General features: G+C 48.7%; 1 protein-coding gene across 3 annotated transcripts in view; it reads left to right on the plus strand.

Moving 5' to 3' along the window:
• NR5A2 (nuclear receptor subfamily 5 group A member 2) overlaps nucleotides 1-13,714 on the plus strand; it is an 88,302-nt gene extending 74,588 nt beyond the window's left edge. For all 3 annotated transcript variants that reach the window (XM_039883502.1, XM_039883501.1, XM_039883503.1), the window contains exon 7: nucleotides 12,711-13,714. In XM_039883502.1, the coding sequence (XP_039739436.1) occupies nucleotides 12,711-12,958 (248 nt within the window). In that variant the 3' untranslated portion in view covers nucleotides 12,959-13,714. The remainder of the gene's footprint in view (nucleotides 1-12,710) is intronic.
• Nucleotides 13,715-16,328: the final 2,614 nt, after the last annotated feature.

Raw genomic sequence — 16,328 nt, forward strand, 5'->3', positions numbered from 1 at the left:
CACACAGGGTCCACCCTGCCAGGAGGAGCCGGGGCAGGCTACGTGGAGGGACTTTCCGCACCAACCCTTCTACGCCCCGGGGGACCACGTTATGGGGAAACCCAGAATGACGGCAAGTTTGCCACCAGCTCACCTGGCTCCCCGCCCAAGAGGCTGCTGGTCAGATATCTGCACATGGAGTAGGTGTTTGACGCGTGTTTAATATGCGTAGTGAAAGAATGCGTTTGGAGCAGAAACGGAGAATGCACTAAGAATGCAGTAATAATGCAGAAGCGAAGAAACAGGGGAGAGGGAGGGGCAGGGAGGAAGAGGAAGGATGGGGAGAAGAAAGAAAAGGAAGCGGGGAAAGAGGAGAGAATCGAATACACTCGCGTCACTGCACGCCCGAATCACACCGGATGTGGATTTTCTCTAATTAAGAAAAAGTGAAGGAAGTTCACGTGTCGAACTATTCTGAAATTACGCTGGCATTATTCCAGGATGCAGTTGTGTTAATGCATTATTTATGCCAGTCATTTAAGAAAACACAATTTGGGATATTTTTGTGTGTTTCGCCACACGATCCCAGCAGTGTCTTCCTATCCCCAGGGCTCCCCGCCCGCTCCGGCCGCCTCCAGCTCCGGGGCGCGTGTCCCCTTCAGGATTGTCCCAGCCATCCTGTGCGCAGTAAGCAGGATGTGCCCTTGTGTGCGAGGCCGTTCTGAGGCTAGCCTCACAGGTGGTGCGATTTCCTGTGCCAGACTTCCCACTCGCTGGTGGCTGTGCTCACACGTGACACATTCGGGAAAGGGACTAAGGCAGAGGCCATGCGCTCTCTTAACTGCCTCCAGTCCGGCCACAAGCAAAGGGGAGCTACTGGCCTGGCCTGGGTTTGACCGATGGCAGTCGTCATCATGCGTCACCCCGGAGCCATGGGGGACACTCAGAGCCAGAGGGGTCAACCTCCCCTCCCGGTATCATTATCAGTTAATAGATCGTTGACGATAAATATAAAGGCTCCATGATGTACAGGCTGAAATGCTTAGGCAGCTGAGGCAGGGTTACATATGTCTCTGCACGTGAAACCGACCTCCCTCTTCCACAACTGTCCTAGCCAGGGAGACGACGACTGTTCTGGATCAGGCGTCAGCAGGGCGCTGGGGACGGTGCTTGCTTTGAAATAGTTTTGCAAACAGCGGCTCTGCTCACCTCATACGATCTGAGATTTGTACGTTTTGAAAAGAAGCGGTTCTATATCCAAGTGGTGTATTTATCAAGTTGAAAATACGACTCATTTTGGAAGCTAAGCAGGGTCGAGCCTGGTTAGTGCTTGGATGGGAGACCACCTAGGAAGACCAGGTGCTGTAGGTGTAAAAAAATAAAAAATAAAATAAAATACAATTCAAATGACATCGTTTTCACTATTAATTACACAACAGACCAAGAAAAAGACAGGTGAGCATCTCAAGAATCGTATTTTGAAGACATGTCGAACACTTCGAAGAAGTGTTTACTTTAGAATTTGAGCAATGGAAGCCCCCCTTTCTTCACAAGCAAGGAGTAACTGCAGCATGGTTTGTTCCTGGAGATGCCCGCATGGCAGTGAGTGGCCCCAGTGTCACCGCTGACTGATCACTGCTGGATCGATGGCAACTTGCGGTCCGCGATCTAATTCACTGTTGAAATTTAAAGAGTGAGCTCTGACTCTCTGCAGTGGAGGCTTAAGGAATCCTCAGATAATCCAAAAGCTCAAATTTTAAGCCATCGTTTGAATCCTCGACTTCACAAGGAGAGAGCTATTATAATTAAATGCCCAGTGCAGCTTGGAGTGGGTCTGGGCTGCCTTTGAACTTGAAGTGGCTGCGTTCGCCACCGTGAGGCTCATGGGGAGAGTGTTGAGGTTCTGTCTGTTGTCCTGGACACGCATGTTTGGAGAGATGGTGGTGCTTCTGCAGGGCAGGCTCCGCAGGGGGACCGGGCACGGGTGCCCCCGCCAGCTGCAGGACTGTCCCTGGGCCTGAGTGCTCCCTCAGGGTCAGAGTGCTCTCCGTGTAAGCTGGCTGAGCCCGGCTCAGGGAGGACCTCTCACGCCTGAGCCTTCCTCACGCGCGGGGCGGGCCAGACGGTGGACACAGAGTCCTCACTGCGGGAAGATGCCACAGCCAATGGGACTTCACGAGCCGGAAGCTCGCTGTCCTCCCACATGGCAGTCGCTGTTAAATAACGCACGCTTAGGAGGCAAGGGCGCTGGGACTTAGGGCAGTTCCCTCATTCCGGCCGCTTGACCAGGGCGGTGCTGGCGGACGTAAAGCACCTCCTCATTTTTGCCGGCTTCCACGTGGCAATGCGAGGATCAGTGCGTCCCCTGAACAAGCAGGAGTTGAAAACCACGCGGCTGCAACAGCATAAACGTCTTCTGACTCGGAAGGTGGTGATACCCAGGTGTGAAAAGGTATGGCGACATGGCGACATTTGTAGCTCCCTTCCTATAGAGGCACTTGATGAAACAAAGACGGTCCGATGTCGGATACTTCGGTGTCCCCACTGTCACTGTCTTAGCAAAATGCATGAGGACGCGAAAAAAGTAAATGAAAGGACAGCTTCCTTTGCAAAACGTTCCAGGCCCTTTTAGACTAATCTTTCCTGTTATTTTCTCTGCCGCATGGTGAAAATAAATACAAAACAAATTGGTGATATAGATTTTCTGTCTTTCACGTACAAGTACATATCCCTGAGCAATTGGATGAATTATTAATTTATGTCCAAAAAAACTGGTAAGTATTTGGCTTTAATGATCTCGTTATGTAATCAGTTTCCCTTCCCCCCTTTACTTCTTCACCCCAAAGACCTCTCTTTCCTTTTTACGGTCCAAACGATTCAGAATAAGCATTGGTCAGCTGAAGGATTTTTTTCCCTTTATTTCAACCTCTGATCTTACTGAGCAGAATTTTAATAAGCTAAGGGAAATGATGTAGTACTAAGTAACAAGTATATCTGGCTCTTAAAAAGTAGTTTCATTGTAACTCTACGAACTTTAAAAAAAAACTTGGATATATAGAACAGACTTACATAAATAACAATTCTCATATGAGCATCAGGTTGCAAGAATTTTACGGATCGTGATGTTACTTTTTAGTACAAGTGGAAACAGAACATGCAAAGTAGAATAAACCTCACTAATTCAGAACAATGCCACTGGGAAACTTTACGTGCTTTAAATGCTATTGTAGCGACCCTAAGCCCTGCTTTCTCTTAAGTGATGTAGTTAACACGGTGCATTGCAATTAAAAGGGGCTGGGGAAGCATCAGATGCGACATTAAAATACCTAGTCCTCCCCAATTCTTTCATTAACTCACTGTGTGCCTCTCAGGGTGCGGGGCTGGCCAGGAGTGTTGGGAGAAGTCACATGAAAGTAAGAAGTTAGATGATACAGGTTCGAAGCGCTAAGAAAATACTTGGTCCTCAAAAATCATAATATACAATAAGCCTCGATTTCATAAAGTGCCTTACAAAAGGTCTTTAATGTTTAAAATTGGATTTTAAAATAGATGACATCGTAACTATAGTCTTTAATGCACTGAATTTCTGCTTCTGCTGCTGGTTTTAGACGGAATTTATTTCTCCTGAGTTAGCTACTCGGTAGGAAACAGAAAGGCATTCTTTAAACTTCCTATGAAAAATAAAGCCCAAATGCAGTGTCTGAGTTGGCACAGAGTTCAAGTTTCTGAGTCTTAATTAGTTAAGTGACAACAGACAATGCAGGACGCGGGCTGTTTTCCGGGTTCTGTATTTCTTGCTGCTTGTGAGGCAAAGTTTCCAGCCCTTTTCCGCGCCCCTGTGTTGACTTGGCCATCTTGGGTTCCATTCTTTGGAAATGGCTGATACTTAATCTTTCTAGAGACAAGTGTGTCGTGTCCGTGTCGTGGTTTTCAGGGTCTGCCGAAGCGGGCAAGGTGGGACCGCAGACCAGGGCAACAGTGTTGCCCCATTTCGACCGCACGCACATCCGGTCACAGCCAACCACGGGAGGCATCGCTGCCACCTCACTGCAAAGCTGTCCCCAGGGTCGCATTACCCAAGGAGCTGGGGTTGGGAGCACAGCAGCACAGCAAGGACCATGTCTGCGTCCTGCAGCATCACGGCCTTGGCTCAGAGGGCTGAGTCCAACAGGAGGCCTCATGAAGTTTCCTGCCCCATCAGTTAGGGGTGCGGGGGGCCGTGGGACACCGGCCACATGAGCAGCCGGTGGCCTTGCAGACCGTTCTGCTGTTCTTTAGTGTCCACAAACCTCTTCCCCCTGGCCCCCTCTCCCCTCGCCATCCCTGTCCTTCTTCTGCATAAGTAGTGTCCCCCAGCGTCCCCAAGACCTAGAGCCATCCAGGAGAAGACAGCTCTAAGCAGCTCTCCGTGGGGAACGAAGTGACAGGAAGCTGCTTCGGGCCATGTGACTGCATGGTGGCTGGGCAAACATGAGTCGTTTAAAAGAAAAGGATTTCTTTCAAATGCTGAATTATGAAGGAGTATTGATCGTATGGGTAGGAAGAAATACCTAGAAGAACATGCCTTTTGTCTTCCAGAATAACGCTATAATGTGGCGAGACATTTCGAGTCACCTGTTTCCTTCAGACAGAGTGCCTTGTCTGCTGGATGTACATTTATACTCCCGAACGTGACCTGTTTGTTCTCTTGGAAAGTCGCAGACACCACAGAGTATCGTGCTGTTATCAGGCTCTTAGCTGCGTGCACACAGAATATAATATGTTAATTGGCTAAGCTAATATTTGATCCGGGTTCATAAAAGTTTGAAGTCAAATAATTAAATGCAAATACAGTCTTCATCCCACAGACGATAAGAATGCCTTTAAGCTAATATTTCTAACAAGAACTGGTCCACGGCATTCTCTTGTAAATTTTATCACACCTGAGGCGGTTTTCCCCTTTCGATTTGCTGGAAAGCTGAATTTATCCCGAGGCAAAGCAGACATCTAGCACAGGCTAAACTCAGCAACCGGAGCTTAAATTTGGCTTAATATATCCCCACTTGGATCTGCCTGTTTAATTCCCTTTCATATGATAACGTTGGTTTATTCGTAGTCCCGACTTGCCACCCAAACAGAACAAACCGCACCTCAGATCCTATTCTAAGAAAGTAAGACAACTTGGCAAAAACGCACAAAAGTTCCTGAATGGAAACCAAAGGCAAACGTGCGACTCAAACCCTGCGTCAGGACGTAGCCACGAGAACAGACAGCCAGCTTTTCTCCGTGGAGGGGCTGCTTTGTGTCATGAGGACGTTTCGTGTTCTGAGGGGACAGATGGTCTTTATAATAAGAGCGAGGGCCCCATGGCCGGCCCGGCCAGCTGCAGCTCTGCATCCTGTGTGCACTTGACATGCGATTCTCGGTGCTAAGTCGATCTGGCACTGCTTCTTCTGAAATTTGAGGGACCAGGACATGGCCTCACCCTGTGCCCTCCCTTTAAATTCTGTCTCCTGGCTCAAAATATCCAATTGATTCCCAGCCAGAGACTTGAGTTGGGCCTTTGATTCTCTGTGTGTTTTTCCGTGGTTTTTACTCTCATCTGGTATGTAGAGACTGATAAAACCCATCATGTTGCAATTCATGATCTTAAAAAGTCTTTAGTGCAGCCTTCCTTCCCCAGTTTTATCCCTAAGAATTCTGGGAAACCCAGCCGGAAAACAGGAAGGTTCCACGTCAGCTGACGTGGACCTGAACACAGCAGGACCCCAACCCAAGTGTCCCCCACCACAGTCACATGAACCTTTCAAACAGCAAGCAAACCAAGTGTTCCTCCTTCTCCTACAGGTTGAACCCAACTTCTTAGATGGTTTTGAATCAAATTGCACTTCACTAGCAATAGATGACAGGAAATGTGCTGTCATATTCGACATTGGTTCCGAACCTAACAAGACAAGGGGCTTTCAAACTGGGACTTGGCTCCCGGAAGGCGCTCACCACACTCCTAGCGAGTGAAACTGCCCATGCTCTGTCTTCGTGGGAGCTTGGCTCAGATCAGCAGGTTCAAGAGCACACAGGTCCTGGCTGTCATCGTGCGTGTAGTGACACACTCGTGCCGGGTGGGAAATAAGACGCAGAAGACAGGCTGGAAAGCTTAGCAAGGAAGATACGACTGGAATTACTTGCAAGATCTTCCAGACGCAAGTCCGGGGGAGGCTGGTGTGTGAAGTGAGTGGGAACGGCCTTTCATCCAACAAGCAGGAGGCGGGTTCCCGCTGTGCCAGGCACCGTGCTGGCCTGGGGCGGCCAGGCGACCACTGTGCACGAGGTCCCCAGTTGACAGTCAGGTCGCACCCAGTGCCTGTGTGATGCGTGCGGAATGAACAGAGAGGAGCTTGGCAGGCTCCCCGTAGGCGGTGATGTTTGATGCTGGGCGTGTACCGCTTTGCTACCTGCTGGAGGACAAATAGCAGAAGCAACCCTGCGATGGAGGTCCGTGTAGACGCTGCTGGTTGGGGACGCCACTAGCCGCTCAGGGAGAGATGTCCTGTAAGCACTGTGTCCACAGGGCCTGAGAAAGTGCTACTCTGCACTGCAGTGCCAGCACAGGTCGCCGAGCGAGCTGGGGATGGCGCGGGGCGTGGCAAGGCAAACGTCCCATGAGCAGAGGGGGCCAGAGAATTCGAGAAACACAGGCAGTCTGGGCATTGGTCAAGGCACCGGGTCAGACTCCCTCTTCGAATCTGTTTCCCCAGGAAGCACAGTACTTACTGGAGTTTGTGCTGTTCGCTTGCTGTTAATGAGACAATTCTACACGGAAGGAAAACAACTGCGTGGATTTGATGTGGAAGGAGGGGGCGTGTCAAAGGCAAAAAAAAAAAGGGAAGAAGAAGAGATTTAGGTCCAGGCCAAGCAGCGTTTAATGGAGAGCTGTGTGCCCTCGTCCTGCATGCTCATCAAGGGCCGTGTCTGGCCTGGGCGCCAGGGGTGCAGCTGCAGATGTGGCCAAGCACGCGGCCTGCGCAGCTCCCACTCCCGCTCTGGTGGGGTGGCAGGCAGCTTTTAAACTTAGACAAATGCGGGGCGTCGGCCAGGCAAACGCGCCACACCGGGAACGCGTGGTTTAGGGGTGGAGGGGGCGGGGCAGCACAAAGTGGGCGAGTCACTCTGGGGCCTCGGAGCTGGCTGGGGGAGGGACTGGCAGGGAGCCCGAAGGCCGACGGTGCTGTCCAGTGGTGGCGGAGTCACTGGCGTTCGGTACATTACGTTCAAAAACTTACATTTAAAATCTTTTCATTGTGTACAATACGCGGATCAGAAAACCTGCCATCAGGACTCCCACCACGTGTGTCTGCTGTGCAGCCACCTCCAGAACGCGTCTCGTCTTGCAAACAGACCCTCTGTCGGTGACACGAGGCCCCTTTCTGTCTCCATGAACGCCACCCCTCTAGAGACCGTGCAAGTGGAATCGCACGGCTTGTGTCATGGAGCAGTGTCCTCCGAGGTCACCCACGTGGCGGCACGTGTTAGGGACCCTCCCTGCCATAACGCTGAGCGGTGCTCCACTGCGAGCACACGCCACCTTCTGCTCGCCCGTATCCCTGAGGCAGCCTCCTGACGCCCCACCCCGAGTCTGCTCCCTCCTCGGACCCCAATGCCCCCGCCCCCGGCACACACCGCCCTTCCCCCACACACTGCCCCTTCCCTCCGGGGCGGGTACACACGGCCCGTCCCCGCACGCCTGCCAGAGCGCTCCTTCGAACCACACCGCTGGCCATGTCCTTCCGCCTCCAGACCTCTCGGTGCTTCTGCACTGCATTCGGGTCGGAACCCAGCGTGGCCCCGCTCAGTCTTCAGCCTCGTGCTCCGTCCTTATCCTGCCCGCCCCCGCCGTCCCCCATCTCCTTCTCCACGGAAGTGAAGCTGCCTTCCAGGCATCCAAGACGTCCTCGTTCTCTCTGCCCCTGAGGCTTTGCATGGGCGGCACTCATTTTTCAAACTCCTCTGCTGTCACCTCCCCCAGGAGCCCTTCATGGCCCCCGAGCCCTGGGTTAGGGGCCCATCTGTGCACTCACTGCTGATCTGTCACTTCAAAGACCTCGACACAGAGACTGTGTCTGTTATTCCTGCACCTTTAACACCTGGCTCAGGGCCTAGCCCGAGTCTGTCAGGATGGATGGAAGGATGGATGGAAGGATGATATTAAGGGATGGATGGATGGATGGATGGATGGATGGATGGATGGATGGATGAATGAATGAATGAATGAATTCATATACCGTCTCCACGTGAAGGTGCGAAGTAAGGAAAATGCAACTCCTTGACAAGAGCTGTAAAATGTGGACACGTTGCCTGTGTGTCATTTATAGACGTGGGAATAATAAGGCCCTGCCCCTCACCGCTGCTTTGTAACGTCTGAAGTGCTCTCACACACATTATCTATTATTTTTTGTTCCTATTTCTATGTACATGAACGACGCATATGCTGTATGTCCACATTTGTACACACAGCTCTTGCCAAAAAGAGTTGCGTTTTCTCGTTGGTATTGTGCATATGGAGGCAGGCGATTGTATGTTCTGGTTACTAAAAATAGCTGTTGGGGTAAAAAGCACACACACATGCTTTTTATAAAGGACTTAATAGTGATAGACTTAAAATCTTGAGTTTCGAGTTTTGCTGGGAACATCGGACCTTCGACATCGGCACTGACAGTGTCCGCTCTCCCCGTCTAACCCTGCCAGCCCTCGGCTCCTGGGACATGGGCTCTATTCCCATGAAGAGAAGTGGCGTGTTGATCTGCAGAGTTCTCACAGAGTCATACATTCAGATTATTGCAGTATAGCCCTTTCGAGAATAATTTTAAAAATTTCTTACAGAAATTCACTGCCTTTCTCCTTTTCTGGCTTATGGAAGGAAAGAGTCTTTGAGGACAAATTGTGCCAATTTACAGATGTGTCATCCCTCCCAAAACCTCCGGAACATGTGTCCTCTGGCACGACCGGGAGCCTCTTTTTGCCCCTTTTATATCTTTCAAAGGGCAAGATGGGAGTTTTTACCCCACGTCAGGCAAATTACAAAGATAGTCACCTTCTAAGACACCCCGTTGGCGCCTCCTAGCCCCGCAGCACCTGGCTCAGCCAAGGACCCATCACAGAAAAGTGTGCTGACTAGGGACATCCACAGGCCGTGGCCACGTGGCAGGAACCAGGGAGGCAGAGCTCAGCATCCTCATCCTCAGAGAAAGCCCGAGCGCTCTGTACGACCGAAAAGCCAGCACACTATAATATATTCAAGAAGACCTAAGGGTTTACTTTCCAATAAGGATGGAAAAAATCTGAGCACCCCACTGCGAGCTTATCATAATGCGGCCTCATATAAAAAGTTGGTAATTAGTCCCTGAGTGAATAAAGTAGAACAGAGGATAAGAGATTGATACTTAGAGGAGAAACACAAAATGCTTTGCCAGTCATCAAAATTTAAAGGCTGTGGAGAAAGGGTTGAGAAAATGCCTCTGTCTGTTTACATACCATTTGCAACCCAGAATGTGTAATGATAGGGTTCATTAACTTGAGTTTTTAAATTGTATGACAATGAAGCTTACATAAATTTCAAAGGCGCACACAGAGTGCTGAACGCAGGAGACTTTGAGATCCAGCATAAAACGCCACAGAAGAACTGGCGGGGATTTTGGCCTCATGTCAATTTCTACTCCTCAAACTGGGTCTTTTTCAAAAATCCGAATGGGATCCAATGCTATTGAATACGAGAACTGAATAGCAAATCTCAAAAACATCTGTTTCCAAGGACCACAGAACATGTGGCAATTTGTCCAAATTTTGTTTTCTCATATAATTTAATGTCCATTCATTAGTGAATTTCCGACGTGACAGCCTCCTGCTGCAGATAAGTTGAGACCCAGCTCCCATTCATTCCTCGACATGAAATGGGTTTGGTCTGTAGGACGGATGTCCCAGAGGCCATGGGTAAGAATGTCAATGTTCAAATTTTCACAAAAGGGCATGAATAGGCACAAAAACTGATTCCGCGGGTCTTGTGGGAGCACAACTGTGGATTCTCCCTAAAAACTGAATACAATTCTCAAGTCCTCCAGCAGAGCTGCCACCTCGGTCCTGGCATCCCGTCTTCTCTAATGCTCTGGGTCCCTTGTAAGCCATCTCAACCTCAGCGGGAAAACGAGATGAGGGGGACTCAGGAACCAGGGACCCAAATTCAGGTGTGAACGGGGGGCGCGTCTGCCTTGAAGCAAACCCACCAGGCGAAACCCTCATTGGCAAAACACGTCAATCAAGACTTGATATTCAGTTCGGAAATAGTTTCAGCGAAGGAGGTAAAGAGAATTCACTGTGACGTTTGCAGTATTTTGTTCGGGGAGAGCTCAAGTGCATCAGCATTTGAAAGCTGGCTTCGTATTAGCAGAGGAAAGGAAACTGGCTTATAAGAGACTTAAGAGTGACTATAACAGGTCATTTCACATTAACATCAGTATTGGACGTATACACCCAACGCATAAAGCGCACGTTAATTGGAATATTCTCTAGTTTGTTAGAAGTTTTTTCTTACCTAACAGACTGGCATAATTTATCATAGGATGTTGAGCGTAGTTCTCAAAAAAATACATTGATCAGAAAAAAAAGTTTGAATAACAGCTTTCCAAAAAGACTATAATTCATTTATCTTACATTTCACTCTGTAGATTCCTACATCCTACTGATCTCTGTGACTATCGATCGCTTTCCTTGCTTGTTGGAGTATTTTTCCTTGTAGTGTAAAATAATCCTCCATTTCCATTTTTTTCTTAGAATTTGTGTTTCAATCGCCGTAACACCCGAACGTTGCTTATTTTCTTTTTTAGCTTCTTCATCGCGTAGAGAGGAGAAAGCTAAATTCTGTCTTAAGTGGGGTGGAAGGCAAGGAGCGGCAGCTCTGAGAAGTCTGTCAGAAGTCAGATGAACTGTTTTTAAATCATCTTTGCTCTCTGCTGTGATGCTTAATGAAGGACCCATGTCTGTCACCAGAAGGAGAGCCTGTGACAGATGGAGCTGAACGATCTAGGACCTACGTTCGGTGTGTCAAAGGTGTTTCCAGCCGTTGACATGTCGTAACACTGAACCAAATGTAACTAATACTTAGCAGTAGTTTTAAATCATTTATAATAAGTTTTAAGTATTTTACATAAGATAGGCAGAAAACGCTTTGGCTGTGAAGTGCCATGCATATAGTAGGTGAAGTAGGCAACGACCTGGCTGCCAGTTTAAAGACCCCGAGAAGGGGCAGGGCATCTGTCACACATTTCATTAATACATCATCGACTATTTTTGATTCTCCCCTCTCGGTCTGAAATAGGTGTGGCATGCAAGGCTCATGCGATCTATCTACTTCAGTACTAAGGGGAGGCGTGTTTAATGCAAAGTCATGGCTCAAAACGTAAACCCGGAAGTCATCCTGGACAGGTTTCATCAGGTGAGACCTGAGGGTGACAGCGCCCAAGACTCAGGGTGGCCGTGCGCCTGCGCAGAGGCCAAGTTTATGGCACCAAGCGCCGAGAATGCCGGCTGGGGGCCACCGTGGCGACGGGGACCGGGGCGCGCTGCGTTTCCCCTGAGTCGCAGTGCTGTGTGGTTTCCTTCAGAATCACGCTGTGTACTTGTGTCCGACTGGAACGTGAAGCGAGGGTGGTTTACTTCCTTAGCATGGATGTGTGTAAACACGCACACACCTCCCTATGTTCTTCCAGAGGCTTCTATAAGTACGTCGCATAGAAGCTGCACTGTCGATGTAGGTAAACTCCAGAAGAGAAACCCCAGCACACCGCTCCCGTGGGTCACTGTCCGCGTGTGTGCGTGAGCATGTGTGTGTGTGCGTGTGTGTCTGTCTGTCTCCTTTTGACTCTGTCTCCCCGTCACCAGTGTTTATAAGGGCCTCGTGGGCAGATGCCTTACGACGGCTGGACGGTCACCAGGAGGGAGGCCGAACGAGCTGCCTGTGTCTATCGTCTCTGAGTGACCCGGGACAAAAAGGAAAGCAAAGTATCCGACTTCAGACACCACATCCAGGTTAAAGGGCACCGGCCACCCTGGCCTGTGTCCCGCCTCGGTGTCAGGGCTTTCATTTGATGAAGGCCATTAGTCACCGAGATGTGTATTTTAGAACGTTCCCAGTAGCGAGGGCTCCGTTGGCAGGCACTGGAGTGTACCAGCTGGCTCATTAGCATAGGTTAGACAAGTCAGAGGCTTTCAGAACCATTTAGAAAATGTCAGACAGAAACAAGAACCCTGTCACTTTTTATTAGAATTAACTACATCATCGCCTGGACACAGATTTCACCTTGGGTCAGAAAAATTAATACAGAATTATATGAATTGTGCAATATACTGGGTTAAGATAGGTCTTTCTCCAGGGACTCATTTGCTGGCAATATATTATGATCCCTCTGCTTTCTGAACCCGCAAACCTTTCCCTTTGTAAGATATGAATAGAGTTGACCTTGCTCGAAACCCATCGTCTAATTGATGTGAGGTATATGCAGAATTTCAACAAGATGTTCTTCCCAAGCTCTTCTGTGACCACTTGCCCGGGAAGCTGGGTGAGTGGGGCTCAGTGAGGTTCAGCAGCACGGAAAACACGCTTCCTTTCAGGAGCGAAATTCCGCCACAAATGCACACGCCGCTGTAGCAAACGGGATAGAACGCCATTGACGTGGGCCGCCTTCTTTTTTTCTTTCTCAATCCAGATGTCAAAAACCTCGAGAACTTCCAGCTGGTGGAAGGCGTCCAGGAGCAAGTGAACGCGGCCCTGCTGGACTACACCCTGTGCAACTACCCGCAGCAGACGGAGAAGTTCGGGCAGCTGCTTCTGCGCCTGCCAGAGATCCGGGCCATCAGCCTGCAGGCAGAGGAGTACCTGTACTACAAGCACCTGAACGGGGACGTGCCCTACAACAACCTCCTCATCGAGATGCTGCACGCCAAGAGGGCTTAGGCCACGGCCCCTCGGAGCTCTGCGTCCACACGCGGGATCGGCGGGGGGAGGAGAACAGGAAGGAAGGAAGGGAAAAAAAAAATACTCTGAACTGCTCCACGTGACACTAATTAAAAACTTGGTTTAAAGATCGAATTTAAAAAGGTATAATAATCAAATACTTAATAGCAAAGAAATGACGTATCAGGGTATTTGTATTGCAAACTGTGAATCGAACGCTTCACAACCCCAAAGGCGTCCACGGAAATGACTGTCGTGGAGTGGACCCCAACACCACGCCGGAACGGGAACGGACAGAACGGTTCTGTGTCTTTAAGCCGATCCCCACTGTGAAGATTCGGTGACCGGCGCATGTGATTCGGCAGGCTTCTGCAGCAGGGGATCTGAGCTTACAGAAGTCCTCCTTGGTGAAGCTGAACTAAACAGTTCCCGAGAATCTGTCAGCTGCGCCTAGAATATCTCTGCCCTCTTCCTTTCACATCCTGCCCTGCGACTGCCGCGTCTGGACCACGGACTCGTGCTCAGCCACACCCACTAGAAGCTTCGCCAAACCATGAAAAGCCTGATTTGAATGTCTGTGTCTTAGACCTGCAACCAGCCAATAAGAACTGTCTATTACTATGTTAGCTTGCCATTTTCAATCTGTTCTGGTTTGTTTTGTCATGTGTTCATAATGTTGAAAAAAAAAGAAAAAAACAGGCAGTATCCCTCTCCTGATCTTATATAAGTGTTCATTAATATTAAGGGAAATGAGTACAAACTTGTAGCGCGAATGCACCACTGCTGAACCGAGCTAGACCTTATTTCCACTGCTGTTACTGAATTGGGGGCTTTGGCGTGGTTGGAGTTCATAGAAATTTCTGGCCAAAAGGCTTGTTAGGGACACATCAGTGTTTTTCACCATCAGAGGTTGTCGTTCATTTAGAAATCAAACAGACCGCCTGTTTTGCCAGGATGTCTCACAGTCACAGTCGTGAGCAGCTTCACACACGTCGGAAGCGTGTCGAGCTATGCAAACTGCGAAAACGGGGAAGCCGAGGAGCCCACTGACCAACTCGAGGTGCGCACCACGCTCCGACGGCCCCGAACCGGGACGGGATCGGTGATTTCCACACGTGGCCTGGAGAGATGCTAGAGGAAGTCCCGCCTTCCCCAGAAGGGAGAGGGAGGGAGGGATACTGACCCTTCTAAGGCCTAGGCGGGAGCCTGCGGTGGGACGAGCTGCCAGGAAGACTGCGGGCGTCGCTCAGTGTTACTCACGGCCAGTGCTGCGGGTATGGAAGTCTTGCCTTATTTCACAATTCTGAAAGGTAGCTGTGCAGATGTGCATCAATGTTGGGTTTAAAATAAAGTATTAATACTTTAAAGTCAAATAAAATATAGTGTTTACATTCTTTAGGTCCTGTGGGGGGTGGGGACTGTGATACGACAAAATAGCTAAAGCGGTAATTTCCTTAATGTTATTTTTCTGATCGGTAATTATTTCTAACAGTACTTAATTATTGTATGTCGTGAGACACTAAAATCAAAAACAAATCGCATTTAGACTTTAATTTTTTTTGAGATTATCAGCGGCACAATCACTTGTAGAAACTGTAAAAAAATAAAAGTATTTCCTAGCCCCTTAATTTTTTCATAAATGTATCTGGCTTTGGAATAGTTTATTTATATTGTATATCATAGTTTCAACTGTAGACAATTATGATGCTAATTTATTGTTCCTTGGTTTCACCTCTGTATAAGATATAGCCAAGACTGAAGAAACCAAATATATGTGTTTACTGTAGCATGTCTTCAAGTTAGCAGGACATAGTTCAAGGACAGAAGGCTCTTAATGAATTAAAATCATTCACTTGATTAAATGTCTGTAAATCTTCATAATTCTGTCTGTAGTTTATTTAATATCTGTTGTAAATTATGTGACTTGTAGCTTCCTCTGTTTTCGAGTGACTTCGACCAGGGTGGCCTGTCACCTGGTTTTCCTTTCCAAGCATCGTAAGTCGCATACCAAAGATATTAGTTACGACCTCCATGTGTACAAAAAGGGTTACTTTGTTATTTCTATTAATCGCCTTTAAGACTCGTCCACAATGAAGGGTACACAGTAGCTGAGTGTCCACGGCTCCTCACACAGTCTCGGTCACCTGCATTCTCTTCACGGCTCAAAGGACAACAAAAATAGCCCATCGGCGCCTACGCCCAAAGCACTGAGTAGGAGGGCAGCACCCTTGCCCTTCCAGTTGAAAACCAAGTTGGCTAGAAAACACGTGCCGAGGGAGGGCATTGTCACCAGCCAGTGCAATGGTTCCATCATGCATGTGGGACAGCGGTGGGCAGTGAGGAGATCGGGGAGGGGGTGGGGCTAGTTCTTTGGAGGGTCTTTACTTAAAGTTGCAAAGAAAACAACAACGACAAAGAAAGCTAATGAACACACTGTGCTTTCTCAGTTTAAATATTCAATGCTCCCCAGCGAATATTAAACCAAACAAATGGCAAATGTTGGTAACTGGTAACCTACTAACTTACACCACAAGAACAGTTAGAGAGACAGGCAACACGCAGCAGTTCCGTCCACACTGCCTGCTGGTGACATCAAGGACAGAGGCTGATAAACAGGAACGCACCACCACCAGGGTCTGGCCCTTCCAAAGCTGGCAGATAAAACATCCCCAATGTTCATCGTCGCCCGTTTTGTAACCAGACCTCTACTCAGCCACTGCCTGACCAATGACAGGACTCACCAGTGAAAGCAGACGGCCAGGAAGGGTTTTGGCTGAGCCTGGCTGGGCACCGTGGGTCTCTGTTTGTAAACGGACGATTCGTGGTGACTGAATATTCGTGACACAGACTTTGTCCAGAGACTCAGACCTGAACCCACGCAATGTTTAGAGTGTGAAGTGGGGTGCTTGTTGACGTTTTCTTACTGTGTCAGTGAAATACATCTTGTCATTTCTGTTCTCACCAGGAATTTCTCAACAAAATGGATTTTTTTTCAGTACTTCAATAAATATTGACATGTCCGGCCTGATCATTTTTAAAGTCTTTATGCTGTTCTCCTCCTATTGGACACTGAAGCTTCTGAGTAAGTATAATACTTGACTAGAAATGGAGCCAAAAGAAGTCCACAGGAATAGACACTTTTCCCTCCCTGGGTATTTTCTAGAGTGATCCATCATCCTTGATTGGCTCCTTGAAGCATTAAACTCGATCTGTGCATCTAATCTTTCCGCACGAAGCATTTCACGTCATTTACAGCTACAGCCGCCGGGTATCTAACCTGTCCATAGAGCCTGCTCGGCCCTAACAACTTCCCCCAGAGGTGTATTTACTCAAGTGGCCCTCAGACAACTCTTTAAAATGAGTTGTTACT

Source organism: Pteropus medius, unplaced genomic scaffold (assembly GCF_902729225.1).
Source record: "Pteropus medius unplaced genomic scaffold, Ma_sr-lr_union100, whole genome shotgun sequence".
In the NCBI taxonomy this organism is placed as follows: Eukaryota; Metazoa; Chordata; class Mammalia; order Chiroptera; family Pteropodidae; genus Pteropus; species Pteropus medius.